The 23,844-nt window shown below is 31.2% G+C and overlaps 4 protein-coding genes across 11 annotated transcripts; 2 read left to right on the forward strand and 2 right to left on the reverse strand.

Annotated features, from left to right (window-relative positions):
• Positions 1–4,204: 4,204 nt before the first annotated feature.
• On the reverse strand, positions 4,205–4,710 carry LOC126676198 (uncharacterized). Its single transcript, XM_050370351.2, has 2 exons — positions 4,444–4,710; positions 4,205–4,359 (listed from the first exon to the last, which is right to left on the reverse strand). The coding sequence occupies exons 1-2, from the start codon at positions 4,693–4,695 to the stop codon at positions 4,240–4,242; spliced, it is 372 nt and encodes a 123-aa protein (XP_050226308.1). The 5' UTR covers positions 4,696–4,710; the 3' UTR covers positions 4,205–4,239.
• Positions 4,711–5,892: 1,182 nt separating this feature from the next.
• LOC126677718 (uncharacterized) lies at positions 5,893–7,934 on the reverse strand. Its single transcript, XM_050372481.1, has 4 exons — positions 7,696–7,934; positions 7,160–7,416; positions 6,592–7,052; positions 5,893–6,285 (listed from the first exon to the last, which is right to left on the reverse strand). Exons 1-4 carry the CDS (start codon positions 7,809–7,811, stop codon positions 6,034–6,036), a joined length of 1,086 nt encoding a protein of 361 aa, XP_050228438.1. The 5' UTR covers positions 7,812–7,934; the 3' UTR covers positions 5,893–6,033.
• Positions 7,935–13,129: 5,195 nt separating this feature from the next.
• On the forward strand, positions 13,130–14,146 carry LOC126677719 (NDR1/HIN1-like protein 12). Its single transcript, XM_050372483.2, has one exon. The coding sequence runs from the start codon at positions 13,195–13,197 to the stop codon at positions 13,924–13,926; it is 732 nt and encodes a 243-aa protein (XP_050228440.1). The 5' UTR covers positions 13,130–13,194; the 3' UTR covers positions 13,927–14,146.
• Positions 14,147–18,728: 4,582 nt separating this feature from the next.
• On the forward strand, positions 18,729–23,581 carry LOC126677899 (putative pentatricopeptide repeat-containing protein At3g11460, mitochondrial). Of its 8 annotated transcripts, none has more exons than XM_050372720.2 (4): positions 18,729–18,980; positions 19,147–20,594; positions 21,605–23,019; positions 23,133–23,581. In XM_050372720.2, exon 2 carries the CDS (start codon positions 19,169–19,171, stop codon positions 20,105–20,107), a length of 939 nt encoding a protein of 312 aa, XP_050228677.1. In that variant the 5' UTR covers positions 18,729–18,980; positions 19,147–19,168; the 3' UTR covers positions 20,108–20,594; positions 21,605–23,019; positions 23,133–23,581. The 8 variants fall into 8 exon arrangements, with proteins under 8 accessions (XP_050228677.1, XP_050228678.1, XP_050228680.1 ...); XM_050372721.2 differs by having other exon boundaries at positions 21,605–22,090; positions 22,205–23,581; XM_050372723.2 differs by having other exon boundaries at positions 21,605–22,090; positions 22,230–23,581.
• Positions 23,582–23,844: the final 263 nt, after the last annotated feature.

The raw sequence follows: 23,844 nt of genomic DNA on the forward strand, positions 1-23,844 counted from the left end.
TTGAAAAAAAATAAAACTTCTTGCATACACTTAAAACGTTTGAAAGCTTGTGATTAAATTTAAAAATTTGATATAACTTATGAATTTTTATAACATTATACCTTTAAAATGAAGGCTTAATCACTCAAAAGCGCCTCATCTTTAATTTTTTTTGCAATTGCACCCTGACGTAGGAAAATTCTCTCAGAACCCTCCCATCTTTAGATTTTTTTTCAATTGTATCACAAAATATTAAATTGACCTCTTTTCACATAAAAAAATTTAAATTAATCTTTCATTTTTAATCTATATTCTAATTAAACACTAATATTATTAATAATATAAAAAATCATTCTTCCTAAATTATATCCACTAACTTTTTAAAATCAAAACCATAAAAATTTCCAGTTTAGGGTATAAATAGAAAAAAAATCTAAAGGTGGGGGGATTTTAAGAGGATTTTCCTACGTCGGTGTGCAATTGGAATGAAATTTAAAGGTGGGAGGGTTTTAAGAGAATTTTTCAACATCAGAGTGCAATTGAAAAAAAGTTTAAAGATGGGGGGCTTTTGAGTGATTAGGCCTAAAATGAAATATACAATTCCATTGCAATATTATATCATGTGTTAAGTTTAGCATATGCTAACTTGGATACTAAAATTTGGCAATAAATTTAGAACAAATTATTTCTGCATCTAAATTAATTATAAAATATGCTATTAATAGCAATTTTAATTAGTATTATTATACCTACAAAATTTATTTTAAACTAATAAATAAATATGGATTTTTATTTAATAAAAAATTATGTATAATTATTTTTGTTATTAAATATAAATTATATGATAAATAATAAAAATAGTATTAATGTAATAGATTATTTATACAAAAATTAATTTTAATAAACAAAGAGCAATTACTGTGAGGCCCTCTCATATGTCAAAATTTACAATTGGGCACTTTTTATTTAAAAATCAAATAATTTAATACCTCATATTTAATTTGGCAAATAATTACAAATTAGATAAAAAAAATTATCATTATTTTTTAAATTGATTATGATTGACACATAAACTATCAAAATAGAATAAATGAGGTGGTTTTGAAAGGTTTGTTGATAATATGATTCCAAAAGTAAGAATTTATTATTTTTAAAACATAAAATATTAGATAAAAGAAATATAAATATGCTAAAATACTAAGATTGACATGAAATATCATATACTCTCTCCGTCCCATTTTATTTGTCCACTATTCTATATTTGTATGTCCCAAAATGATTGTCACATTTGTATTATATACACATATGTTCCTCTTTTACCCTTGATATAAATGGATATAATTTATAGAATATTGTGTACTATAAATACATATGTTTGACTATCTTACATTTTTAATGCAAAAATTAATGACAACTTCTTTTTTAATATAGTAATTCTAAATTAATTCAAGAATCAAAAAGGGTATAAAGGAAAAAATTGTTAGCAATTAAAGTTTTTTAATATGTATGAAATTAGAAAGTGGACAAATAAAATGGGACGGAGGGAGTATATTTTTTCTACAATTGTCTTTTTACTCGCCTGAAAAGATTGAAGTTTGTATAGTTTGTTTTATTTTAAAAATTATATTAAAGAACTGAAATTACCAATGTTTTGAAAACCGGACCGGACCGGCCGGTCGGACCGGGTTAACCGGGAACCGGCTCTGTGTCCGGTCAGGTTTTTGATTAAAATCGGATAGTTTAAAAACCGGTCAAAACCGGTCAAAACCGGATTTAACCGGAAAAACCGGATTTAGCATAAAAACCGGCCAAATCCGGTTTTGTAAAAATTGGTCAAAAAGCATTTTTTTTTGATAGAAAAAGCATTTTGTGGTCCCTATCATGTGTCTTTGTTTTTCTCTCTCCCATGTGTTTTTGTTTTTCTCTCTCCCATGTGTCTTTTATTCTCTCTCATATAAATTCTTACACACATTAATTATTCTTACACATATTAATTCCCTCTTATATGACATTTTAATTTTTATTAATATATATTATTACTCAAAAGATATAACTACACTCTTTCTAATAATATTATATATTCTTAAATATTAATTATTTATAATTATATTTCACAAAAAATAAATTATAATTCTTTGTAAATATATTATCATATTTTTTATTTATAAAATGTTATATCATATTTATAAGTTAATAATTATTAAATTAAAAAAAAATTATCACTTTCATATAAAATAATTTTTGTATATATTCTTGAATATTATCATTTATAAATTATAATTATATTTTTTATATTAAATTATTTTAAATAAAAATATGATGACATGTTGAATTAAAAGTTATATTTTTTCTTTCTCATAAAATATGATTATTCTATATACACTATGTTTATCAATTATAATTGTATTTCACATGTTTAGTAATTAATTCTGTTTAAATATTCCTCATATTTTTATTTATAAACTTTAACTTTATTTAAATATTTTGTCATATTTTTTATTTATAAACTTTAATTGTATAATTTTAATTTAATAATTATTATTTATTAAAATAAAAAAACTATTTTTTTCATTTAGAAAAATTATTCTATATATTCTTAAAAATTTATCATTTATAATTATATTTTATGTAAAAAAAATTAATAGATAATTTAATTTAAATATTATATCATGTTTTTTTATTTATAATACATGTATTTTCAATTTAAATAATTTATATTTATTATAATTCAAAAATCCGGTTGAACCCGGTTGAACCGGTTGAACCGTGAACCCCCGATGAAGCCGGTTCGATTTCCGGTCCGGTTTTAAAAACATTGGAAATTACCCTTTACTCTTATTCTTTTACAAGAATGAGTACCAGAATGTAATGGTTGCTATACATTTTAAGGCAACGTGGGTTCAGCAAAGATTTTCATATTAATTTATTAGTTAATAATTTAATATTATTTTATTATATAAAGTAAGATTCTATGTTTGAAAATAATAAACAAAGTATGAAATGTGCACCACTACTCTTATCTATTTAGCAGACTATATATATATATATATATATATATATATATATATATATATATATATATATATATATATTTCAACACATCGTTAATCAAAACTAAAACTCATTATTTATATCTTCAATTTTCGGGTTGAATTTTAGTTTATGAGTAGAATTGTTATTAATCTCATTTAAATCTTCGGATTTTCAGATTAATACTTAATAGTTTTTTCAACGACGGTAACGTGATTCACAACTTGAATTAAGTCATTCAAATTCGTGTTACGTCATTCGAGTTTGGATTACGTCATTCAAGTCATGTTTACCTCATCTAATCAAACCGATTAAAATATCAGTATTATTAACAATATCCATTTATAAATTTTAGGATTTAAGCGTCGGCGAAAAACTTGCAAAGAATTGTTATATTTCATAGAGACAATATCAAAATAGCACACAATTTAGCTTAGACGGCTAAGGCCAGGATCATTAAGTTTTATTTTCCTTAATCAGTGTTATAGTCTTGCTATTGTTAATTATATCTTAGAGAAAAAATGGCAATTAAAAAGTGAGAGCCTGACATTATTTTGTGAATTAATGTAACATCTAGGTTGTGCATCGAACTGAAAACTGAATCTTTTCGAACCAAAAATAATCAGTTTGGTTTTTATATTAGAAACTTTTTATTTGTTTGGTTCAATGCGGTTTCAAATTTTTAAAAAACAAAAAAAAAGATCGGATTACGTCTTTAAATGCTAAAATGTATAATAAATTACATTTTATAGCTTAGATTAAATTTCTAATTTTTTATGTATATTTTTATTTTTTATCTTTGATTTTAAAAAGTAAATAATTATTCTCCAATTTCAGTAAAACGTACCAAAAACCGAACGAATTTATTTCAAAATTAGTTCTGGTTTTAGTTTTGCATAAAAAACCCGATAAATCTTGATATTTTCACTTTCAAACCAAACCAAAAATCTTTAGCTCGACGATGTTACTGCAGCTAGCTAGCACCCGTATAGTTTCGGCTGATTCTATTCTAACGAGGAAACATATAAATAGTCATACTTGACTTTGACGTTGCCTTTATACAAATAATCTACGAAATTTAACAGAGGAACATATAATATATATACTATATTGTTTATAAAATCAAAAACATAATTAACATTTTATAAATATTGTTTTGAGAAGCCATGGTTACAAGTGGATCTACCAAAACAAAAACAAGGCTTCTAATAAACTAACTAAGTCAGTAAGTCACGGACTGGTTGGTTTCTTTGGGTTATCACGGCCGTTATGGTGCAACGGGTCTGGTCCAGAAGGAACCGTCCTCAGCTCTTCTTCCCCCACTAATCTCTTCGAAACAACATGTAAAACCTGCACATGCATGCAAAATTGTGAGCAAAGACAGAATCAGAAACAGAAAAGGAGTTTACATTGCTTATATAGAGCGAACCAAACCTTTCTAGGTGGAAGAATAGTGGCCGGAGGAGACCTGATCGGCCCAGTATAGCAACTTGCTGTCGAAGGCTGGTGCATGAGCAGCAGCGACACCAAGATCACGGCGGAGAAGAGCTTTGCGGAGTTGGAGTAAGCCATTGAAATTATATTAGGGTTTGCTGAGGATGATGAGGTATGAGCATGACAGAGATTTAGGAGAGGGTATTTATAGAGCGTTAAAAAGTTAAAAGAAATGATACCAAATGATTGCATAAGCAGCCATTTGTGGAGAAATTATTATTTGGGAAGATTCTCCACTGACCGGATATCTGAATCTGTCAAGCTGACTACCTGACGGCGCCGTCTTAGGTGAGGATTGGCACGTGCCCAGATAGCCATTTCGAATGCATTTGCTGGCGTCATTCTATGTAATGATGTACTTCCATATCTTCCAGTTTCCGTTATCCATTGTGACGTCGGCTACCGTCTGATTTCTGAGTTGCAATCATAAAGATACTACTAATACTGGTGCAGCTGGGTACTGCGATTTATGATTTCTATCAGTTAAATTGGAGTGATTGACATAAATTAATTGGACTAATAAGAAATATATAATTACATCATTAATGGCTGTTATCAATCTAACCTCTGCTACTCTGGATGGATATTTGCGTATCTAGTTTCAATCACATTCAGGTTATTTACACCATAATGACAATTTGTTTTGTACTATAGCCAAATAAATACTATATGTTTACTCTATTCATATGAATATATCTATTGATTTATTTATTTATATTTTTTCGTTACGATTTTATATTGTTGATTCTAACATATTCACTTTAGTCCAAAATATTTAATATAAAGGAAGTATTAAAGTGTAATTTTTGGATATAAAAATCTGATAATTTTAATATAAACCAAACTGGAAAAACTCATCAAACCGACCAGTAATCTGGTTTAGATTCGGTTTGAAAAATCACAATTCATTAAAATGTTGATTCCGTTTGAATCAAATGTATATATACCCCTATTGGGAGACATGAAGAAAAAATTCAAATTGTTCAAACGAGAGAAATTTTAAAAAAAATCAAATTGAAATTTCAGCCATGAAAAAGCAGTTAGCAAAAGGGAAATATAAAAACAACAAAAAACAACAATGCATAATTTCTTAACTTTAAATATTTATTTTTCTTAATTTTAACATCCTGCATTTTCTTTTAACTTCAAATTTTGTAAACTCTTTCATTTAATATATTCAAGCATTTAAATTCTCTCTTGCAATTTAATTTCAATATAATTTTAATATTTTCTAGAAAATGCAAAATTCGTAATCACCTTGCTCAAGTTTATTCAAATTAAAATTACTCCAACATACCCGCACAATTTACTAATCAGCGTTATTTGTCTGAAATCTCATAAAGTAAAGAAGCACATATCATACAATCAACATTTATATAAGAATATCTCTACCCAAGATAGTTGAATTTCAATAAATTGTTTCTGTCTGAATATTTGCATATCGTATTCAATCAGTTTCATAGTTTCATATCATATACAATCAACATTTACATAATAGTAATAAACAAATATGTTAGGGAAAACAAAGAATTAAAGTCCCCTTGCCTTCCTGGTTTTGCCAACAAACAAATCTTTAGACTTTATCATGCCAGGAATAATCCCACTTATGGTGACCAATGGAAATTGTGCAACACCATCTCTTCTTCCTAGTGAAACAAGTGCTATAGCCAAACCAGGTTTGTATGTAGCCAGTTTACATTCTCTTCCTCCCACCATCAATATCTTCAAGTTTTTCGCAGCCACCTCAGCATGAGCCTGTGCCAAGTATCCTTGTTTCATTTCCTGTTGTACATTATCTCATTAGCTTTGTGATCAAACAATTCTTGGTAAAAGTCTTTATGAAATGGCCCTGTATGCATATTGCGGTTCGACCTTCCTAATATAGTAATCCTAACTCCATCACTAGTTTGAGTGCATCATTGTGCAATTTAATGAAATACTTGTAAGAGAAGTTTGTCTTGTATGTCTACAATCCAATGTAGTTTTCATTTGTACTCTAAATCAATTCTTGACAGCAAATTTAATATTGTGCTTTATAGAAAATGAAAAATAAACTGAAAAATTCTAACACTTGAGTTCAGAACTTACTGGAATGTTTGTGATGTCTCCAATTGCAAATATGTTCTTTCGACCCCTGACTCTTAAGTTCTCATCGACCTCCAAGCTGCCTTTAGCATCCAAGTTGGTCTTCAAAACAGTATTTTTAAGCCATTCCGAAGCCAATGGTTTACCTGTGCACAGGAAATGACAATCTGCTTGGATGGTCTCTCCTGCTGAAGTACGATACGTCTTGCTACCATTCCCATCAGACTCTGCAGAATCTAAATCTACCCTTTGCTCCAGTATCACTTCTACGTGCTTCGACTTCAGCCATTTTAGCGTCTTAGCAGCAGCTTTTGGTCCCACAAATTCCATCAATCTTGATCCGTTATGCACGAGAGTAACCTTCTTTTCTGGGAAATCAACAGCAATTTCTCCCGCAAGTTCAACACCAGTAGGACCTCCTCCAACGATCAAAATGGAATTAGCAGACTTAATCTTATCATATCCTGCCAGTAAAACCACAATACAATAAACAGAAAATGTTCATTTCAGTAATCGAAACACAAATGGTCACAAAACTGTGATACTCCTTGAGATGTAGCAGAGTTTTTACCTTCTTGAAACTCGGCGAGTCTTTCGGTCCTCGTTTTGGGGAGAGGATCAGCATGGCCAGTTGCAACAACAAGATAGTCATAGGGAATTACTTCACCATCCGCAGTCAATACATCCGTGTCAGTAATGTCTGATGCATACGAAGTAACGATGCGGCCATTAGTGAAGTAGTCTCTATGATTTATCACTGATCTCTCCCCAAATGATGGCTCTACCAATGCTCGCAAGTTCGCCCATGTTATTTCAAAGTACTCCTTCCTGGTTCAATTAAAATTTAGATTCACATACCTATAACAATTCTAACAAAAAGCAGTAGAAAATGAAAATAACAACACTCTGATTCCCAAAGTTATTTAAATTATTTGACCTCACCAGAAAATAGCTGTAAATATCAATTGCACACAAATATAATACAATTACAGGTAAATTCCAAAGCCCACAAATATAATACATCTGATTATAAATATATAAAAAGCTTAAGCAGAGTAAACATTGAAATGATTAAATTGGAAACTAACGCAATGAAATTGTACTTACGGGTCAACGAGGGTAACATTAGCGTCGAATTGAAGGGACTTGGCGATTAAGGAACCGGCGATTCCTCCGCCGACCACCACCACTCTCCTCTCCGTCGTCTTCTTCTGCTCTTCCATTTTTCTCCCAAAAAGAATTCCTAATTCTTTTGTTTTATTGTTTTAAATTAGTATACTAAGCTTCATGTTTGCCATCAATTAGCTGTCTGAATCTTCCAGCGAAGACTCTTAATTCAAGTTGACAAAAGCATCCGTATTATTTTGGTAAAAGGTCAAAAACAACCACTGTATTGTTTTATAAGGTGCATTTACTTGTCTATTTTAAGTAAATACAATCCGTAAAGTCAATTTTTTATATTGCTCTTAGGACTGCGCATCAGTTTGTTCAGTTCGGTTTGAAATAAGCCAAATCCGACTAACCGAAGTTTGCAAAATCTCTAAACTAAACCGAACAAAACTTTAAATTTGGAATATTTTTTATTTTTTATCTTAAAATTAACTTATATTGAATAATTAATGACTAATAAGCTTTTATATATATTGATAGAATCTAAATTATAGAAACCTAGTTTTATTATGTAGATATTGATTTTACTCAATTGTTTGAACCAGCGGTCGCCACACGAGTTCAACCACCAACTAAATTTTCAAAATATAGTTCTAAATAATTAGTTAACTTTTCTAACAATATAATTATTCATTCGCTCAATTATAATTTAATTATAATTACCAATTAAATATCTAAGCTTGTAATTAATTAATAAATAATCAAAAAATTATTTAGTTAAATGATCAAATTAGTAATAAATTAAAAACAACTATTTAGTGAGCACAATTTAAAAATAGAGGAATCTAATTTCAAAAAATGAAAATGCACAAATGTTTCCTCTAAAATAATTAGAAAGATAGTGGTCATATTCAAACTTTCAAAGCCTCCAACAAATATTCCAGATAAATAATTATTATTTATGGGATGAAATAACTCCAACATTATTACTTAGTGGGGGGAATGTAAACTAGTATGCATGGGAGTTAGATGTCAAGATAAGGCGGGGCGAGCTGCGTCGGCTATCCAATCTAAAGGTGTGCAAAATCCGACAGAAATCAAACTTTTTAATAGAACCGATGAAATTTAAAAAAATTAGTTCGATTTTTTATTGAAAATTTCGGTTTCGCTTTTGAGTAGTGAAAAATTCGGTTAATTCATTTCGGTTCGGTTTCAAAAGAATAGCTGAATCTTCGAAATAATTAAAAGATCGCTCGCAACTGCATCATAATTACTACATTTGATGCATACATTGTTATAAAATGTTGTTCGAGCAGAGCCATGTGATAGAGTATGAAACTTAAACTCATTAACATAATAATCGTTATACGTTTTGACTTGTATTAGCGACCCTTGTAAAAGACTTTAAATATATAGATTTGATATGTTGTTCGTCGGTTCACTTGCATGTAATACATTAGACATGTTTAGGGCATTTCCAATTCAACTTTAAAAATAAGTAGGATCCCACCATTTAAAGTTAAACAACTCTAATCCAACTCTATAAACCTACGTTTTTAGAGTTTTGAACAATTAATTGTACATGTAGAGTTTCACTATTCATTACTCTATAAAGATTAATTTGTACTTTTTTGATTTTACAAATTACTTATTTAACCATTAACTTTAATTTATATAATTATATCTTATAACAAAATAGTATATTTGAATATTATAATTTCATATTTTTATTATTTTATTTTCATATGGCTTCTATAAAATTAAATAATTTATTAAATAATAAAAAATCGCATATATTATAAATTTGCATATACATTATCATGCACAATGTGATAATCGAGGATGAATGTGATCTTAGTGCATCGATAATTGATGCAACAGAATTTCCGGAACCAGTGGTTGAAATGGAAACAAATAAACATGATCTTTGTTATTTTTGTGTAATGTTTAGTATGTGTATTTAGTAATTTACATATTAAAAATATTACTATTTATTTAATTTTATTTAGTAAAATATAGTATTTTATGCGAAAATGTTTATTTAAATTTTATTATTTTACTACTGATAAAAATTATATGTTTCTATTTTTAGGATGAATATGTAAAAAAAATTATATTTGAGTTAAGTTATTAAAATGCTCCCTCTGTCCCAATAGAGTTGTCCACTTTGAGAAAAAAATTTGTCCCAAAATACTTGTCCACTTTCAAAAAGTAACTAATTTTTACATTCAATTTTTTTATATTACCCCTATTTAAAATCCACTAATGAGTAAATTGAAAGTGAACCCTATATTAAATAGGGGTATGAAAAGAAAAGTAAAGAAAATTTTATAAAATCCATGAACAATAATTGCTTTTCTTAAACTATGTGATAAAGGCAAAGTGGACAATTTTATTGGGACAGAGGGAGTAAAAAAAATAGTGTGGTTTTAAAATATTCTTTTAGAGTTGAAGATAGAGTTTGTGGTTGAAGAAATAAATTCAGTTAGAAATAGAGTTAGTATTTGGAGAAAAACTTACTCTATATCTAAAAATAGAGTTTCAAATATAGAGTGGGTTGGATGGCCTTCAAAAAAATATAATACTATTAAATTTTTTATCTATATACTTACAAATTTTTTAAACCGCTCACTCTCGTCTTCAATGGGGTCTGCTCTTTTTTTTTGGGAGAGTATGCCAATATGATCTTAATGAGGTGCGGGGCTTTGCATCTGACATTCGTTGGGCTTCCCTCTTCGGGAGTCTGTAAATTCTTTCTCCATAGTAGATGCAACCATTTCTTAAGATATGTTAGACGTTCGAGCTCGTATTTCAGCAACATACAATATAATGATTTTTTTATCTTTATGAGAATCAAGCAAATAATTAGACAATGGTGGAGCCAAAACTTTAACTCCATAGGGAGAAAGTTTGCTTGATATGATAATTAATAATACAAATATAGTATGATTATGGACTTTATTAAATCAAATCCATGTTTTTTTATGAAAACATAATTTACATAAACAGTGGTAAAAAAAAGTTCATACAATTCGTAGCGGGATTTGCCTTAATAGGTAAATTACCTGGAATAGGGGCGGCCGCACTGGCTCGCCGCCCTTTATGCCTGCAAATGGATACATCCATAATTAAAAAAATGGAAATTTGATACTTACTTTATTATAAACATAAACTTACAGAAAAATATCAATCACTGAATTCTTTTAGAAATCAAACATTGAAACTAAATTATACTCTAAATTGTTATGTAAATCAAATTTATCTCTTGATCAGAGGTCATCATTGACATTTCTGCATCTATCTCTGAAATTGTCGAAGTATTATTAACGACAACTTTCATCATTTCTTCACCAGCAGCAGATCCGCCTTTCAAATCTTTAACTTGTGTGTGTAACAGTTCCACCACTTCTTTGCATTTTTCAATTGCAATACCAGTTACACGATCATATATAATATTTTTCCATAATACTTTTAAACGTAAGATCTCTCAGATTGATTCTATAATGGGTTTATCGGTATCATCGTGCACAATTTGGTGAATTCGAACCCGAAGATCCTCACAGTCTTTTTTGGTTTACTCTTAGACATCATCAATATATATGCAGTGTCAAGGAATTCAAGAAATTATAAAATTATAAAATAATCTTGACCTTCAGCAATCCACTTGAGAGAATCATTAAGAATTTCAAATTTTTCCAACTCCACTTCATAAACCTTTTATGATTTAAAGACATTAATTCAATCAACGAATAACAAAGGTTTCTGCCTTGATTCATTACCCGAATCTTGAAATCTCTCATTATCAAAGGACTCAAACCATTAAAACCAGATTCCATTGAACATCGCATTCTTATGTTAACATCGGCACAATCATTTTTTTTGAAAACTCAGCAATGCTTGAATCTTGTCTTCAAACTTTCTTGTAGTAGGATCTTTTTTCAGTGTAATGATGATGTCTTGAAGTGCTTTAACGTTGGTGATGCTAATTAGAGAATCCAACACAATACCCAAATGAAAATATCGTTAAAAAAATATAAGGAAACGAATCAAAACAACGAAAAAGAAAGAAGATCAAAAAAGAAATAATCAAGAAACAAGAATGAGACTTGATGAGAAAAGATTGTTCTAGAGAGCTTCGTCGTTTTAGGCGTTACAATTTCTTTTGAATTAAGAAAATGTTATAAGTGTTGTGCATCCTGTTGGTCTATTTAGAGCGGTTCACAAAAACAATTCTGTTATAGATATTAAATAACCAAATATTCCCCATCCATAATAAAATATAAATGTATAAAATTATTATCAATTAATCATATTAAATTATATTTTAATTTAAAATAAATATTTTTAAACCAAATATTTAAATAAAAACAAAATTTGCTAAAAAAATAAATAAGTAAATACATAATTTAGTAAGTATATTTAATATATAAAAATAACAAGAAAAACCATAATATGACGAGAGAATCCCTAGCGAAGCCCGACCACCTGGATAAACTCTCGAGGAGGCTAACCTGGGCATCCTATCGCCCGGACCTCTCACTTAATATGGGCTTTTTAAGAATTCATTCACAAATGCTTTCAATAAGTCCCATTTGTGGGATATATGATTCGAACCTTGATTCTTTTAAGTCTTATGCTTACTGTACACACTTATAATCAATTGAGCCAATCTATAGTGGGTAATTAATTAATTGATACTTTTATAAGCTGTCAATTTATATAAATTATTTATTTCTCAATTACTTATCTATACTATATATAAAAGCACGGATGAAGGGGAGCATGCATATTTACGTTAATATCCTTTTATAAAATTTAATTATTAATTAAAAACTATTAAGATAGTTATTAGAATTAGGGTATTAACTAAGCTAGACTACTATGTTAAGATAAGTTATAGTACTAAATAAAATAAACTACTATGTTAAGATAATTATCTAGAATACTAATTAAAATAAACTATTTTAACTATCTAATAATTACTGTTTTAATTATTTTTTAATCATATAGAATCCGATAAATTACTATTTTAATTATTATTTTATATTTTTCTATTGAAATTTAATATAATTATAAAATTTGGATGTTAATTCAACATTTCAAACAATTAAAATAGTCGTCTAAAGTATATAAAAAGATAAACTATCACAAATTAACTACTATTTTAAGTTATGTTTGATAATTTGACGAGTTACACTACGAGCCACGTGTGAAACACGTAAAGCAACACTAGTATTATAAATCTATTATTATTTAAGTATATTATTTTTAAAAATACTTATATAAATTATTTATAATATTTTTTCAATATAAAAAATATTATTATAGAAATCGCTTAATAATTTCCTATCAAACTTGGTATGTGAGTAATTAAAAAAAGAAGGAAAAAAAAAAGGAAATGAGTCCATATGAGGAATGAAAATTCCATATGTGGTTTAAACTTGGTTTATAAACTCGGTTCGCCCGTCTTCTATTCTCTGCTAAATACTAAAAGCAATGGCTTCAGACCCATCCTCCTATTCCAGACCCCCAGTCACCGGCTACCCTCAATCACAACACCAAAACGGCTACCCACCACCTCCGGCCACCGTATACCCGCCTCCCTACTATTACCACAACCAACCCCAACCTTTCTACCCCAACCCTCGCACCACTCTCCTCCGCCGCATGGTCGCCGCTATCCTAGTCGCCACCGTTCTCTTCTTCACCATCTTCTTCATCTGCTGGCTCGTCCTCCGCCCCCACCGCCCCCAATTTCGCATCACTTCCTTCTCCCTCTCTAACTTCAACCTTTCCCACCCCCAGCGGCTCACCGCCGACTGGAACGCGCGGTTTCAGGTCTATAACCCTAACAAGAAGCTCAAAATCTCGTACGATCAGATTGTCTGCTCGCTTCTCTACAGAACCGAGATCTTGTCTCAGACACGTGTCCCTCCGTTGTATCAGGACACCAAGAATCTATCGTTTTTCGACGCGTCGTTCTCGGCGTTGGACACTTACGTCGACGACTGGGTGGTTAAGGGGATAAACGAGGACCGGTCGCAGCGGCAGGCGGTTTCGTTCAATCTGAGGTTGGCGGCTGATGTCGGGTTTAAAGTTGGGTCGTTTAGAGCCCGTCGCCGGTATCTTAGGGTTTTGTGCGACGGTGTTACTGTTGCTATTTCTTCTGGTTCTACTGCTTCTGCCAACTTCACTGGGGCTTCTAGAGAATGTAAGGTTTATGCCTGACTTGGTTCTATTTTATTTTTGATTTCATTTTATTGAATTTGCAAATTCAAGGAATATGCAGAGGCAGTTAACTATGACATAATATTTTTGTGATTCTAATGTAGGTGTTTTTTAGTAGGTGTAAATGGGGTTTTAAGCCCCAAATTTAGTCTCTGTTTGTATAGTGACTTATTAGTTTATCCTAGCTAATTCATTTCTTTTCGGCTGTTTTATCGCACTATGATTGTTCTGTTGCCATTTATCTTTTCCAGCTTCCATTTCCGTTTCCGGTTTTATATTCAATAGCTCTGCAAACTATTTGAAAGACTCGTTGAAGTCAATCAGAATACTTTATTGCTGTTGCGTAGCATTGTTCTCTAATTTTTCTAAGTTTGATGTTAGATTGTTAGTTCCCTCCTAATGGATTGTACAGCTGTTCTGGGTGAAATACCGAAATGTTAGTTGTATAACTGCAGTTAGGTTTATTGTCTATTTTCGTTGATGGTGGTTTCCTTGGGGCGTTCCTAAATTTCTTTTTTCTGACCCTTTCATACATAACTGTGGTCCTAATTTATTCCCTTGATTTGAACTCTCTTCTCTGGACTGCATTCATATTTTCTGGTTGCCCAAATGCTATTGCTCTCCTCAATAGTTTGTGTTGCAAAAGAACAATCGTGACCGTAATACTTCTTGTTAACAAATTTCATGTTTTTGTTTTGTTTTGAAATGTGTTCTTAATAGCTTAGCTTCTTATTAACGGAGAAGGCAATGTCACATGCTGGCTGCTAGAGTGTGCCTTTGTTTTAGTTTAATCTTAGAATGTGTCGCGAAGTGGAAGATAGTGAATTGAATATTTCAAGGATTCTGGTTCCATGCCTTTTTGTTTACATATTATTCTGGTAGAGGCAAAGAATATCTATGCCTTTTTCATTTGCTGCTTCCTTTCAGTTATCAAGATTATTTAGGTAGGGGCAAAGAATATCCATGCCTTTTGCTTGCTGCTCCCTTCCAAACATCACATTGCTCTCTAGTTTGTTGTTTTTTTCCTTACGTTTTTCCCATAATCCGAGCAATAGCAGGACTAGATGCTAAGAGAAAATACAAAGACTTGTATTGCTGCAAATCCTACTTTTAAGTGTGTCTATGAGGATCATTGGGATTGCCTAGACTTGGAGTGTTCAAAACTTTGTTTCATCTATTTAGTTCTTCTTTCATGCATGTGTACATTATTAAGTGCTCTTCTCAATCGATCATTGATTATACATGGTTGATGTTCGATGCAATTTATGTTTTTTCATTTTCAAAATCTTTCTCTCTGTAGTTGTGTCTAGATGATTATGATTGTAATCCTTTTCATTTGATACTTCCTTGGTTTAGTTTAGTTTTTATTCACGGAAAATTGAATGTGGCGGTGCTAACAATTTACGTGTAGTCTCATATGATCATATCAGTGAGGAGTAATTTGTCTGCAGTTCCTAGTTCTGGCAATGGGTGCATTTGTTATATTGTTTTTGTAATGTCTGGATTAGCCCTAATTTCTTTCATATATTTTTCTACTTTTATCATCTCAGAACTAGAACTTTCATTTTCAATTGTGGCTGAATGGTCGCAATTTGTAGATGATTCATAGATTTGTTTTTTCGAAAGCAACAAAATATCATTATAAAATGTCCAAAACAGTTACATTGGTTAGATATTCAGGAAAATGGAAAATCAAGCTATTTGATTAATAGCACAATTTATTTTGTGTATTAAGTATATCTGCTATTATTTACTTGCAGACAAATATTTTATTTAAATATTATAGTTATTTCTCTATTTTATTTTTTTATCAAGTTTTTAAGTGGTGAAAGATTTTAATTATTTATTATCTTTTTTAATAATTTATATATTTTGGAAAATAAGATCAAGTTAAATTTTTATGGCGTATTTTATTGACTAGTTTCGCATTACGTGCTATGCACGTGGCTCGTAACTTAACTCTTCAATAAACATATTAGTAAATTTATAATAATTATATCAATTTTTTATTTATAATTAATATTAAATTAGTTAAAAATTTTGTAAAAGAAAATACAATATATTCGGTTATTAAATTTTTTTCCATACTGAATTTATTCTTCTTTGGTTTTATAATAATCATAATTAAATAATTAACTTAATTTTATTAATAATATCTTTAAAAATAATAAGATAGAAATTTAAATAATAATATATTGACCAAATACACTATTTTAATTTTGTAGTTCAATCAAACTAAAAAATAGGTATTCCTACTAATTTGGAGATAATTTAGTTATTTTTACATACTATAAACTAAATTGGAGATAATTTAGCTACCTATTCTAATCAGACTTTAATTAATTACAATAGTGATTAATTAAATAACTAATTATGTAATGACTATAAAACCTTTATTTAGTAGTAAACTGAAAAGGATTATTCAGTAAATTTGCTTGTTCCCTCCCATCCGTGCTTCTATATATAGCATAGATAATTTTCATTTTTATTGCTATGTTAGTTTCTTGTTGTATTGGAAATTTTCTTGATATACATTTATAGATATTTTTACCATATGATTTTTCAATATGGTTCCCTAATAAATTCATTGTATTTTGACTTTTTCATTTTCATTTGTAAGAAACTTATTTATTTAAAGTGGATTTTGTAGCTACTATATGAGCCATCCAAATACACATTCATTTAACAAATTAAGATAAACCAAAGTTCAAATAATTTGTTAAACAAACAGTAGAACGATAAAATAAACTGATAATATTAAAAAAAAAAAACATACCCTTAAATGTGGTCCCTGAACTTAAACAAAGGAACAATGTGGTTATTAAATTTCGAAAGGGACACATTGGTTCCTATACTTCAGCAAACAGACAAATTCAGTTCATTAGTTGGAAAAGAGCCAGTATTATGGTCCATACATATCGTTTAAAGGAACAAATTTATTATAAAGTATTCAAATTGACAAATATATCCTTAAATGGACCAAATTGCACAAACATAGGAAGGACATTACCGACAATAGTGGAAACAGACTAGACAAAAAAGAAAACAACAAACAAAGAACAACATTGCCAATACAAGCAACAGATGACGGTGAGGAATCTAAATGTTTTTGAGTTTAAACATAACCCAGGCTATAAACAACACAAAATATTTTTTTATAATTTTTTTACATAAAAAAATATTTTTAATAAATAATATTTTTATTAAACTTTACCAATTCCCATTCCCATTCCTACATTTTGAACCAAACAAAAAATGAAAACAATCATTCCCATTCTCATTCCTTCTCATTCTGATTCCCATTCTGATTCCGATTCTTAACGTTGAACCAAACGGCCCCTAAATGTTTTTGAGTTTGAACATAACTCAGGCTATAAACAACAACACAAGAATTTTTTTTTATTTAAATGCAGTTCAAAGGACTGAAGCCAATTTTTTTTTTTGAGTTCAACCGCAATTCAAAAGGTCTGCCAGCAGTATATCAAAGAGACTTTAAATTCAAACGCAGTTCAAAAGACCAACACAGATCGGCTACACTTGACATGTTTCTGTAACTGCAGGTTATCACTATTTCAATTGGTGCAAAATTCATACTGTCTCCTCACTTTGACATGTTCGGTGGTTGCAAATAGAATGTCATAATTCTATAATTGGTAATTGTCAAATTTTAATTCATTTTTCAATTTTTAGTATCAATTTAGAGTCATTTGTTTAGTATCAATTTTTAGTATCTAATTTGTTTAAATTAGATTCAAAAATAAAAAGAATAAAAAAAAATTAAATCTATGTTTTATCTATAAACAAATTAATATTAAAAATATATTTTATTTTTTTATTATAATGTAATGACTATAGTTGAAATTAAAAATCCAATAGAGTCGATGATATTTTCAAATAATCAGACTTTTTTAGAAGTTGCTTGTAGCCTTGTACAATGAGTAAAGAATCAATTCACCCCTGAACTTGGCACGAAATATCAAATAAGTTTAAATTCCCAAAACCGGATTAAATTCTCCGAGAACTTGGCAAAATTAGATTGGTTTTTTTGCCCTTATGCTTACTACCAAAATTAAATCTAATTAAACTCTAAAATACTAACAAATCCTAAAATACTAACACCCTAATATTAATCACCCACCACCTCCGCCACTCACCGCCGCTGGAAAAGAAATTCTGGCCACCTTATCGGACCCACGATATGCTCTTTTTATATATATACATATATATAATTAGAAAGGGGAAAGTGAGGTTCGAACACGAGACCTCTTACCAAGATGCTTGTAGCTATTATTACTGTGCTACAAAAGCACTGGCCCCGGGATATGTTCTTCTTCGTGAGGAACAGATCCCAAAGTCTGTTTTTCACAAACGAAGCAGCTGATCCCAGCCAACGATGGCAACAAAAAGATGACGAGGACATCGATGCGTAAGAGTGAACGGAAAAAAGAAGAATGACGACGGTGGGCGGGATTGAATAGAGAAGAGAAGAATAAATGTTAATTTGAAATTAGTTTATTCTTTCAATATCAATTGGGTTTAAGTTAATTAATAAAAAAATTAAAATAGATCCCTCATTTTTTATTTGAAAATTAATTTGATTTGTGAAGTTTATAAATATAAGAAAGATATTTAAAATTTAGAAAATAATTTGATGCCGATTTAAAAGATAAAAAAAAATTATTTTAAATTTTTTATCATTGAAAACCGGAGAGTTGCTCATTTTCAGAAGTAAAAATAGAAAAAGTGGATATTTAATATGTTTTTGCCAAATTCTGGAATGACCTTGCGAACTTGAACTTATTTGATACTAGTTCGGGTTTTTTTTTTTTTAATCCTTTACTCCTTGAACTATATGTCCGCTGAGCATTGGAAATTTGAAGCGGTTGATAATAACGCAACCTACCATTGCCTGATTGAGTTTACCTTCTCAACTCAAGCAGCCATTGATCTTCTTCTTCCTTCCATTAGCTCAGCTCAGATCGTTCTCTTAGTATCCATTTGGCCGTTCAATCTATGGATTTCAGTTGCATTGCACCTCTCTCCTCCACTTGAATGTATGTCCATCTCTCACTCGCCGTCATTTTTTTTCTTGTTTATGCTTTTCTGTCTTCTTTTACCCTAATCAAACTTCTTACTGTATTCTAATCGACCCCTCGCTATGTTGGTTTTAGCTGATGTAATTCAAAATTTGTGTAAATTGGAACTAAACTGTTATGATAGTGCAGCGTAAACGGCGCAAAGTATGAGATCAACGCCGCAGGCTGCAATCCCCTTTTACGCCTCTCTTCTTGACGCATGTACCTCCACCAAGAATATGACGAACCTCATTGAAATCCACGCCCAAGTAATCACTCATGGCATTTACCGCCACGATTTTATTCGCTCGAAACTCGTCTCTGCCTATGCCTCTTGCGGCCAAATCCCCCAAGCCAGTTTCATCTTTTCCTTGTGCAACCGCCAATCCACTTTTCTCTTCAACTCCCTCATCAGAGCTTACGCGTCTCTCAACTTCTTCACCCAATCTCTGTCCATTTTTCGCCGTATGCTCGATGCCGCTAAGTATATCGATTGTCACACCTTGCCCAGCGTTCTAAAGTCTTGTGCTGGGCTGTCTGCTTTGAGGCTTGGAAGACAAGTTCATGGAGTAGTGCTGATAAGTGGGTTTGCTTTTGATTTGGCAAATTCAAATTCTTTGATTAATATGTATGCTAAGTGCGGGGATTTAGCAGGGGCACGAAAAGTGTTTGATAGAATGCCTGTGCGAAATGAGATTTCAATGGCAACGATGTTAGGGGGTTATGGGATGCATGGGAGGGCTGGCGAGGTGTTGGTTTTGTTTGACAGAATGCTGGATGAGGGAGCGGGAGTGGATGCGGTGTGTTTTACTGCAGTTTTGAGTGCATGCAGTCACGCACGGATGGTGGAGAAGGGGCTAGAGTATTTTTGGATAATGAAAGAGCGTTTCGGAATGAAGCCCAGTCTAGAGCATTATACTTGCTTGGCGGATATGCTTGGGAGAGCCGGAAGGGTGGAGGAGGCTGAGGAGTTAGTGATGAAGATGGAGATGGAGCCTGATCGGGTATTATGGGCTGCTCTGCTGGCTTCTTGTAAGCTGCATGGGAAGGTGGAGGTGGCTGAAAGAGTTTTTGACAAGATTCATACAAGTGGGTTTAAGGATTAATTTCTGTTTTGGGAAAAAAAATCCACTTAATAGATATAGTATAGACGAATCTAGTTTTCTTCAATCGGAGTAATGGAATTTCTACACTGCTTTAGCCCTTTTCTACATATGTTGCATTGATTTGGTTAGTGAAGCGTGGGTGGAATGCGTTATTGAGGGATGTGATGAAACGAGTTCTCTTCAGTTCTCACTTGTGCATGCGAGATTTACTTGGAGATACATAATTTACAAATAATTTGTTCATATAATTTACAATCTTTTTCAGTTAAGTTTAGGAAGAAGATGCCTACAATGGGAAATTGGTTCCCTTTTTGTTTCTTATAATGAAGCTGTTAAAGATGGAGAAGAACCCATAGATCTTCACATGTTTTGTTCCTTTGGCTTGCAGTTTCACTTTTGTTGATGTTTGATTCTGTTCACAACGAATTTTATTAGGAAGCTGAAGAAGGTCAGGGAGAGCAATGATCAAGTTCTGGGCACAAATGAGGTATAAATATAAACTTAGTATCCATTACAATAGATGAGATTGATATATTTTCCCGTGTTTTGTTTATATTGGTATCAAATTTCTGTTAGGTTTCCCTATTTCATATTACACCGAATTTGATTTTGCTGAATGGTAACTAGATATCACGCTAACCTTAATTTAAGGTAGTTTTTTTCTTTTCTTATAAAGAGGAGTAAAGGATTTCACTCCTATCCCCATAATGACTTGCAGTTTAAGGTAGTAATAGCAGTTTTAATGAAATACAGTTACCCACCTTTTCTTGTTGCATAAATGGAAAAGGAAAAAAGTGGATGGTTTTAAGCTCATCTACTGGTTCATTAAGTTCATGGCTGAGATCATTCCAGAAAGAGTGGTCATTGCTACCCAATGAAGAAACCCTTATAAATTCTGCAACTTTTCTCATGAAAGGTTTGATGTGCCGCTATTTAGTGGTTTGAAACTTCCACCAAATTTAAATATACCAGTTCCAACATTTTGTTTCCACTCGCTGTGTTTTTTCAGTGCTTAAACATAGTTCACTATCCTAGTAGATTTTCCACCCTGACAATTGTGAATTTCATAGCAGAAACGCCATTGGATTAGCTTCTTTATGAGCAGTAAGCCAGTAACTAGCATTGCAGTACGTGTAATCTGGCTCTATATTGTCTTTGTTTTGTCTCGAGTCAAGTGCATAATTCATCCCTACAGTCGTTGAAAATTTTGAAATTCTAAGCTTTGTATTATAGGGTTTTGGTTTGGGATATTCATTTTGTTACTTTGTTAAATGAAGTTTGTGCTAACTCTAACCCTGCCGTTCTCTCCTCATTTTTGTTAAATGTCATTTATTATATTATTTAGGCAACTTAATTTCTAGCTGTATTAGGTTTATTCAGGGCGTGTGAATTGACATGAAATTGAGACTGTTTAGTTTTTAATTTGTGCCACCATTTTGCTTTTGCTGGATCTGGAATTTCGACCTCCATTAAACCCTCAATTTCCAACATTGGCAGCCACCAGCAGCAGCAACAACAAGAAGTTGGATTTCCTGGACCAGCTATGTATAGAGTTTTTTCCAAATTGAAGTTGTTGAAAAGTGTGCTTAAAAATCTGAACAGCAAAGAATTTTTAGATATTTCTCAAAAGTGAAGGAAGGGCTTCTCTTCTAGATCATATTCAAGTTAGTATGCAGGAGGATCCTATGAATGAAGACCTTTTACTGGAAGAAGGGGCAGATGTTACTCATCTCAGGAAGTGAATGCATCAAAAGAGTGTTTTTACAGACAAAAAAAGCCAGATTTCAATGGGTTCAGTTGGGTGATAATAACACCGAGTTTTTCCACAATTTCGTAAAGCAAAAAAAAAAAGTCTCCTATAGAATTTCAAAATTAAAGTTTGACGATGTCACTATTTTGGAGGATCCAAATAAGATAACTCAAGCTATGATTGATTACTACAAGTATCATAGGAGTAAAGGAACTCCAAGGTGTGCTATCAAGGTAGACTTGCAAAAAGCCGATGATTCTGTCAATTGGGACTATTTGGAAGAAATTTCAATGCACTTTCGTTTCCTAAGATATTTATGAATCTGATTATGCAATGTATTTGAACAGCCAGATTTTCTTTGATGATCAACAGTGGGCTTGAGGGTTTTTTCCGACGGTCAGCATGGACTAGGACAAGAAGATCCCATGTCTCCTTTTCTCTTTATGCTGGTTATGGAGTATTTGGCTATATGCTTTGAAGCAATGTGCAAGAAAGGTTTGATGCCATCCTGGGGGTAGGAGATTAAAGCTAAATTATCTATGTTTTGCAGATGGTTTATTAATATTTTCTCATGGAGAGTTAAGCATTTCTTTGAAGTTTCGAGATTGAAAGCTATTATAGAGAAAAGTTGTGTTTTCAGCGGAATTAAGGGTCAATTAGAGAACATGATCTTGGGTATTTGAACTTTCAAGAAGGCTATCTTCTTACAGATGGTTCAAGAATGGAAGCAGCAGTGGTTTTGGAATGAAGATGGTTCAAGAACGGAAGCAGCGGTGATCAGGTATGTTTCGGAGTTAATCTTTAATAAAGACACCTAGTCGGCTAATTGGGTATTTGATAATAAACCGAGAGTTTGAGTTAATTGGTGATTATCAAACTCCATGATGTGCAAATGAGGATGTTCCAGTTAGGTTCTTCAGTTGCAGTAGCAGTTGCAGTAAGGAAGTTTAGCAACAAATCTTATGTTGGTGTAATACCATTTTTTTCGTCGGGTCCGGGTAGAGACCAAAGGTCTTGAGCTATATAAGGTACACTATGAGATGGAGAAGAGGAACCTCTTGATTCACAAAAATAGCTGATGGTAGAGTTAAAAGAGTAGGAAGAGCAGAAATTAGAAATTAGAAAGTGTTCAAGAATAAACATTCTGGCCGCCGTCTCTCGGGTAATTGATCCTGAAGATAACTGAACTTTCGAATTTTTTCATTTCAGTCACTAAACTATTTTTTTTCATTTCGATCACTGAACTTTCATTTTTTTTTCATTTTGGTATTTCAGGCCAAAAATGCTTAGGTGGCAGCCGGAAGTTGACATGTGACATCCGGATTTTACAAGTTTTACTTTGAAAATTTATCACACATACACAATTTCACTTTAAAAATGACTTTTTGGATCAAATAATGCATATATGGCAAGTTTTCAGGTTAAAAAAAAAATTAATTCCGGCTGCCACCTAAGCATTTTTGGCCGGAAAATACCAAAATGAAAAAAAATGAAAGTTCGGTGATCAAAATGAAAAAAAAATAGTTTAGTGACTGAAATGAAAAAATTCGAAAGTTCAGTGATCTTCAGGATTAGTTACCCCCGTCTCTCAGTCTCTTCTTTCAAATAAAAAGTTTACACATAGAGGGCTGTCAATAGTTTATTCTTGCTATTGATGACGTTTTTATATTTATTTTATTTTCATAAAATACAATGAATAGTCAAAATCTATTTCATCCTTTTTTTTATTATTTACAATTTATTGACGAAGCACATGTTAAATTCAATTCATACGTAAATCAATACTCGAAGATAGATCAAGAACTTTTAATAGTTTGACGGAATCATCTAGAAACTATATCGAGTTCTTAGTACATTATTTTACCGTCGGTTTTACTTTATAAAAAGTTTTCATGTCTTCTTCTATGATTCTTTTTATGAATCTTCTGTGAAAAGTTTGTTAGTTTTTATTATGTTAGAATAGTTATATAATTTTTTATTTTTTTTT

Source organism: Mercurialis annua, linkage group LG4 (genome assembly GCF_937616625.2).
Source record: "Mercurialis annua linkage group LG4, ddMerAnnu1.2, whole genome shotgun sequence".
NCBI lineage: Eukaryota > Viridiplantae > Streptophyta > Magnoliopsida > Malpighiales > Euphorbiaceae > Mercurialis > Mercurialis annua.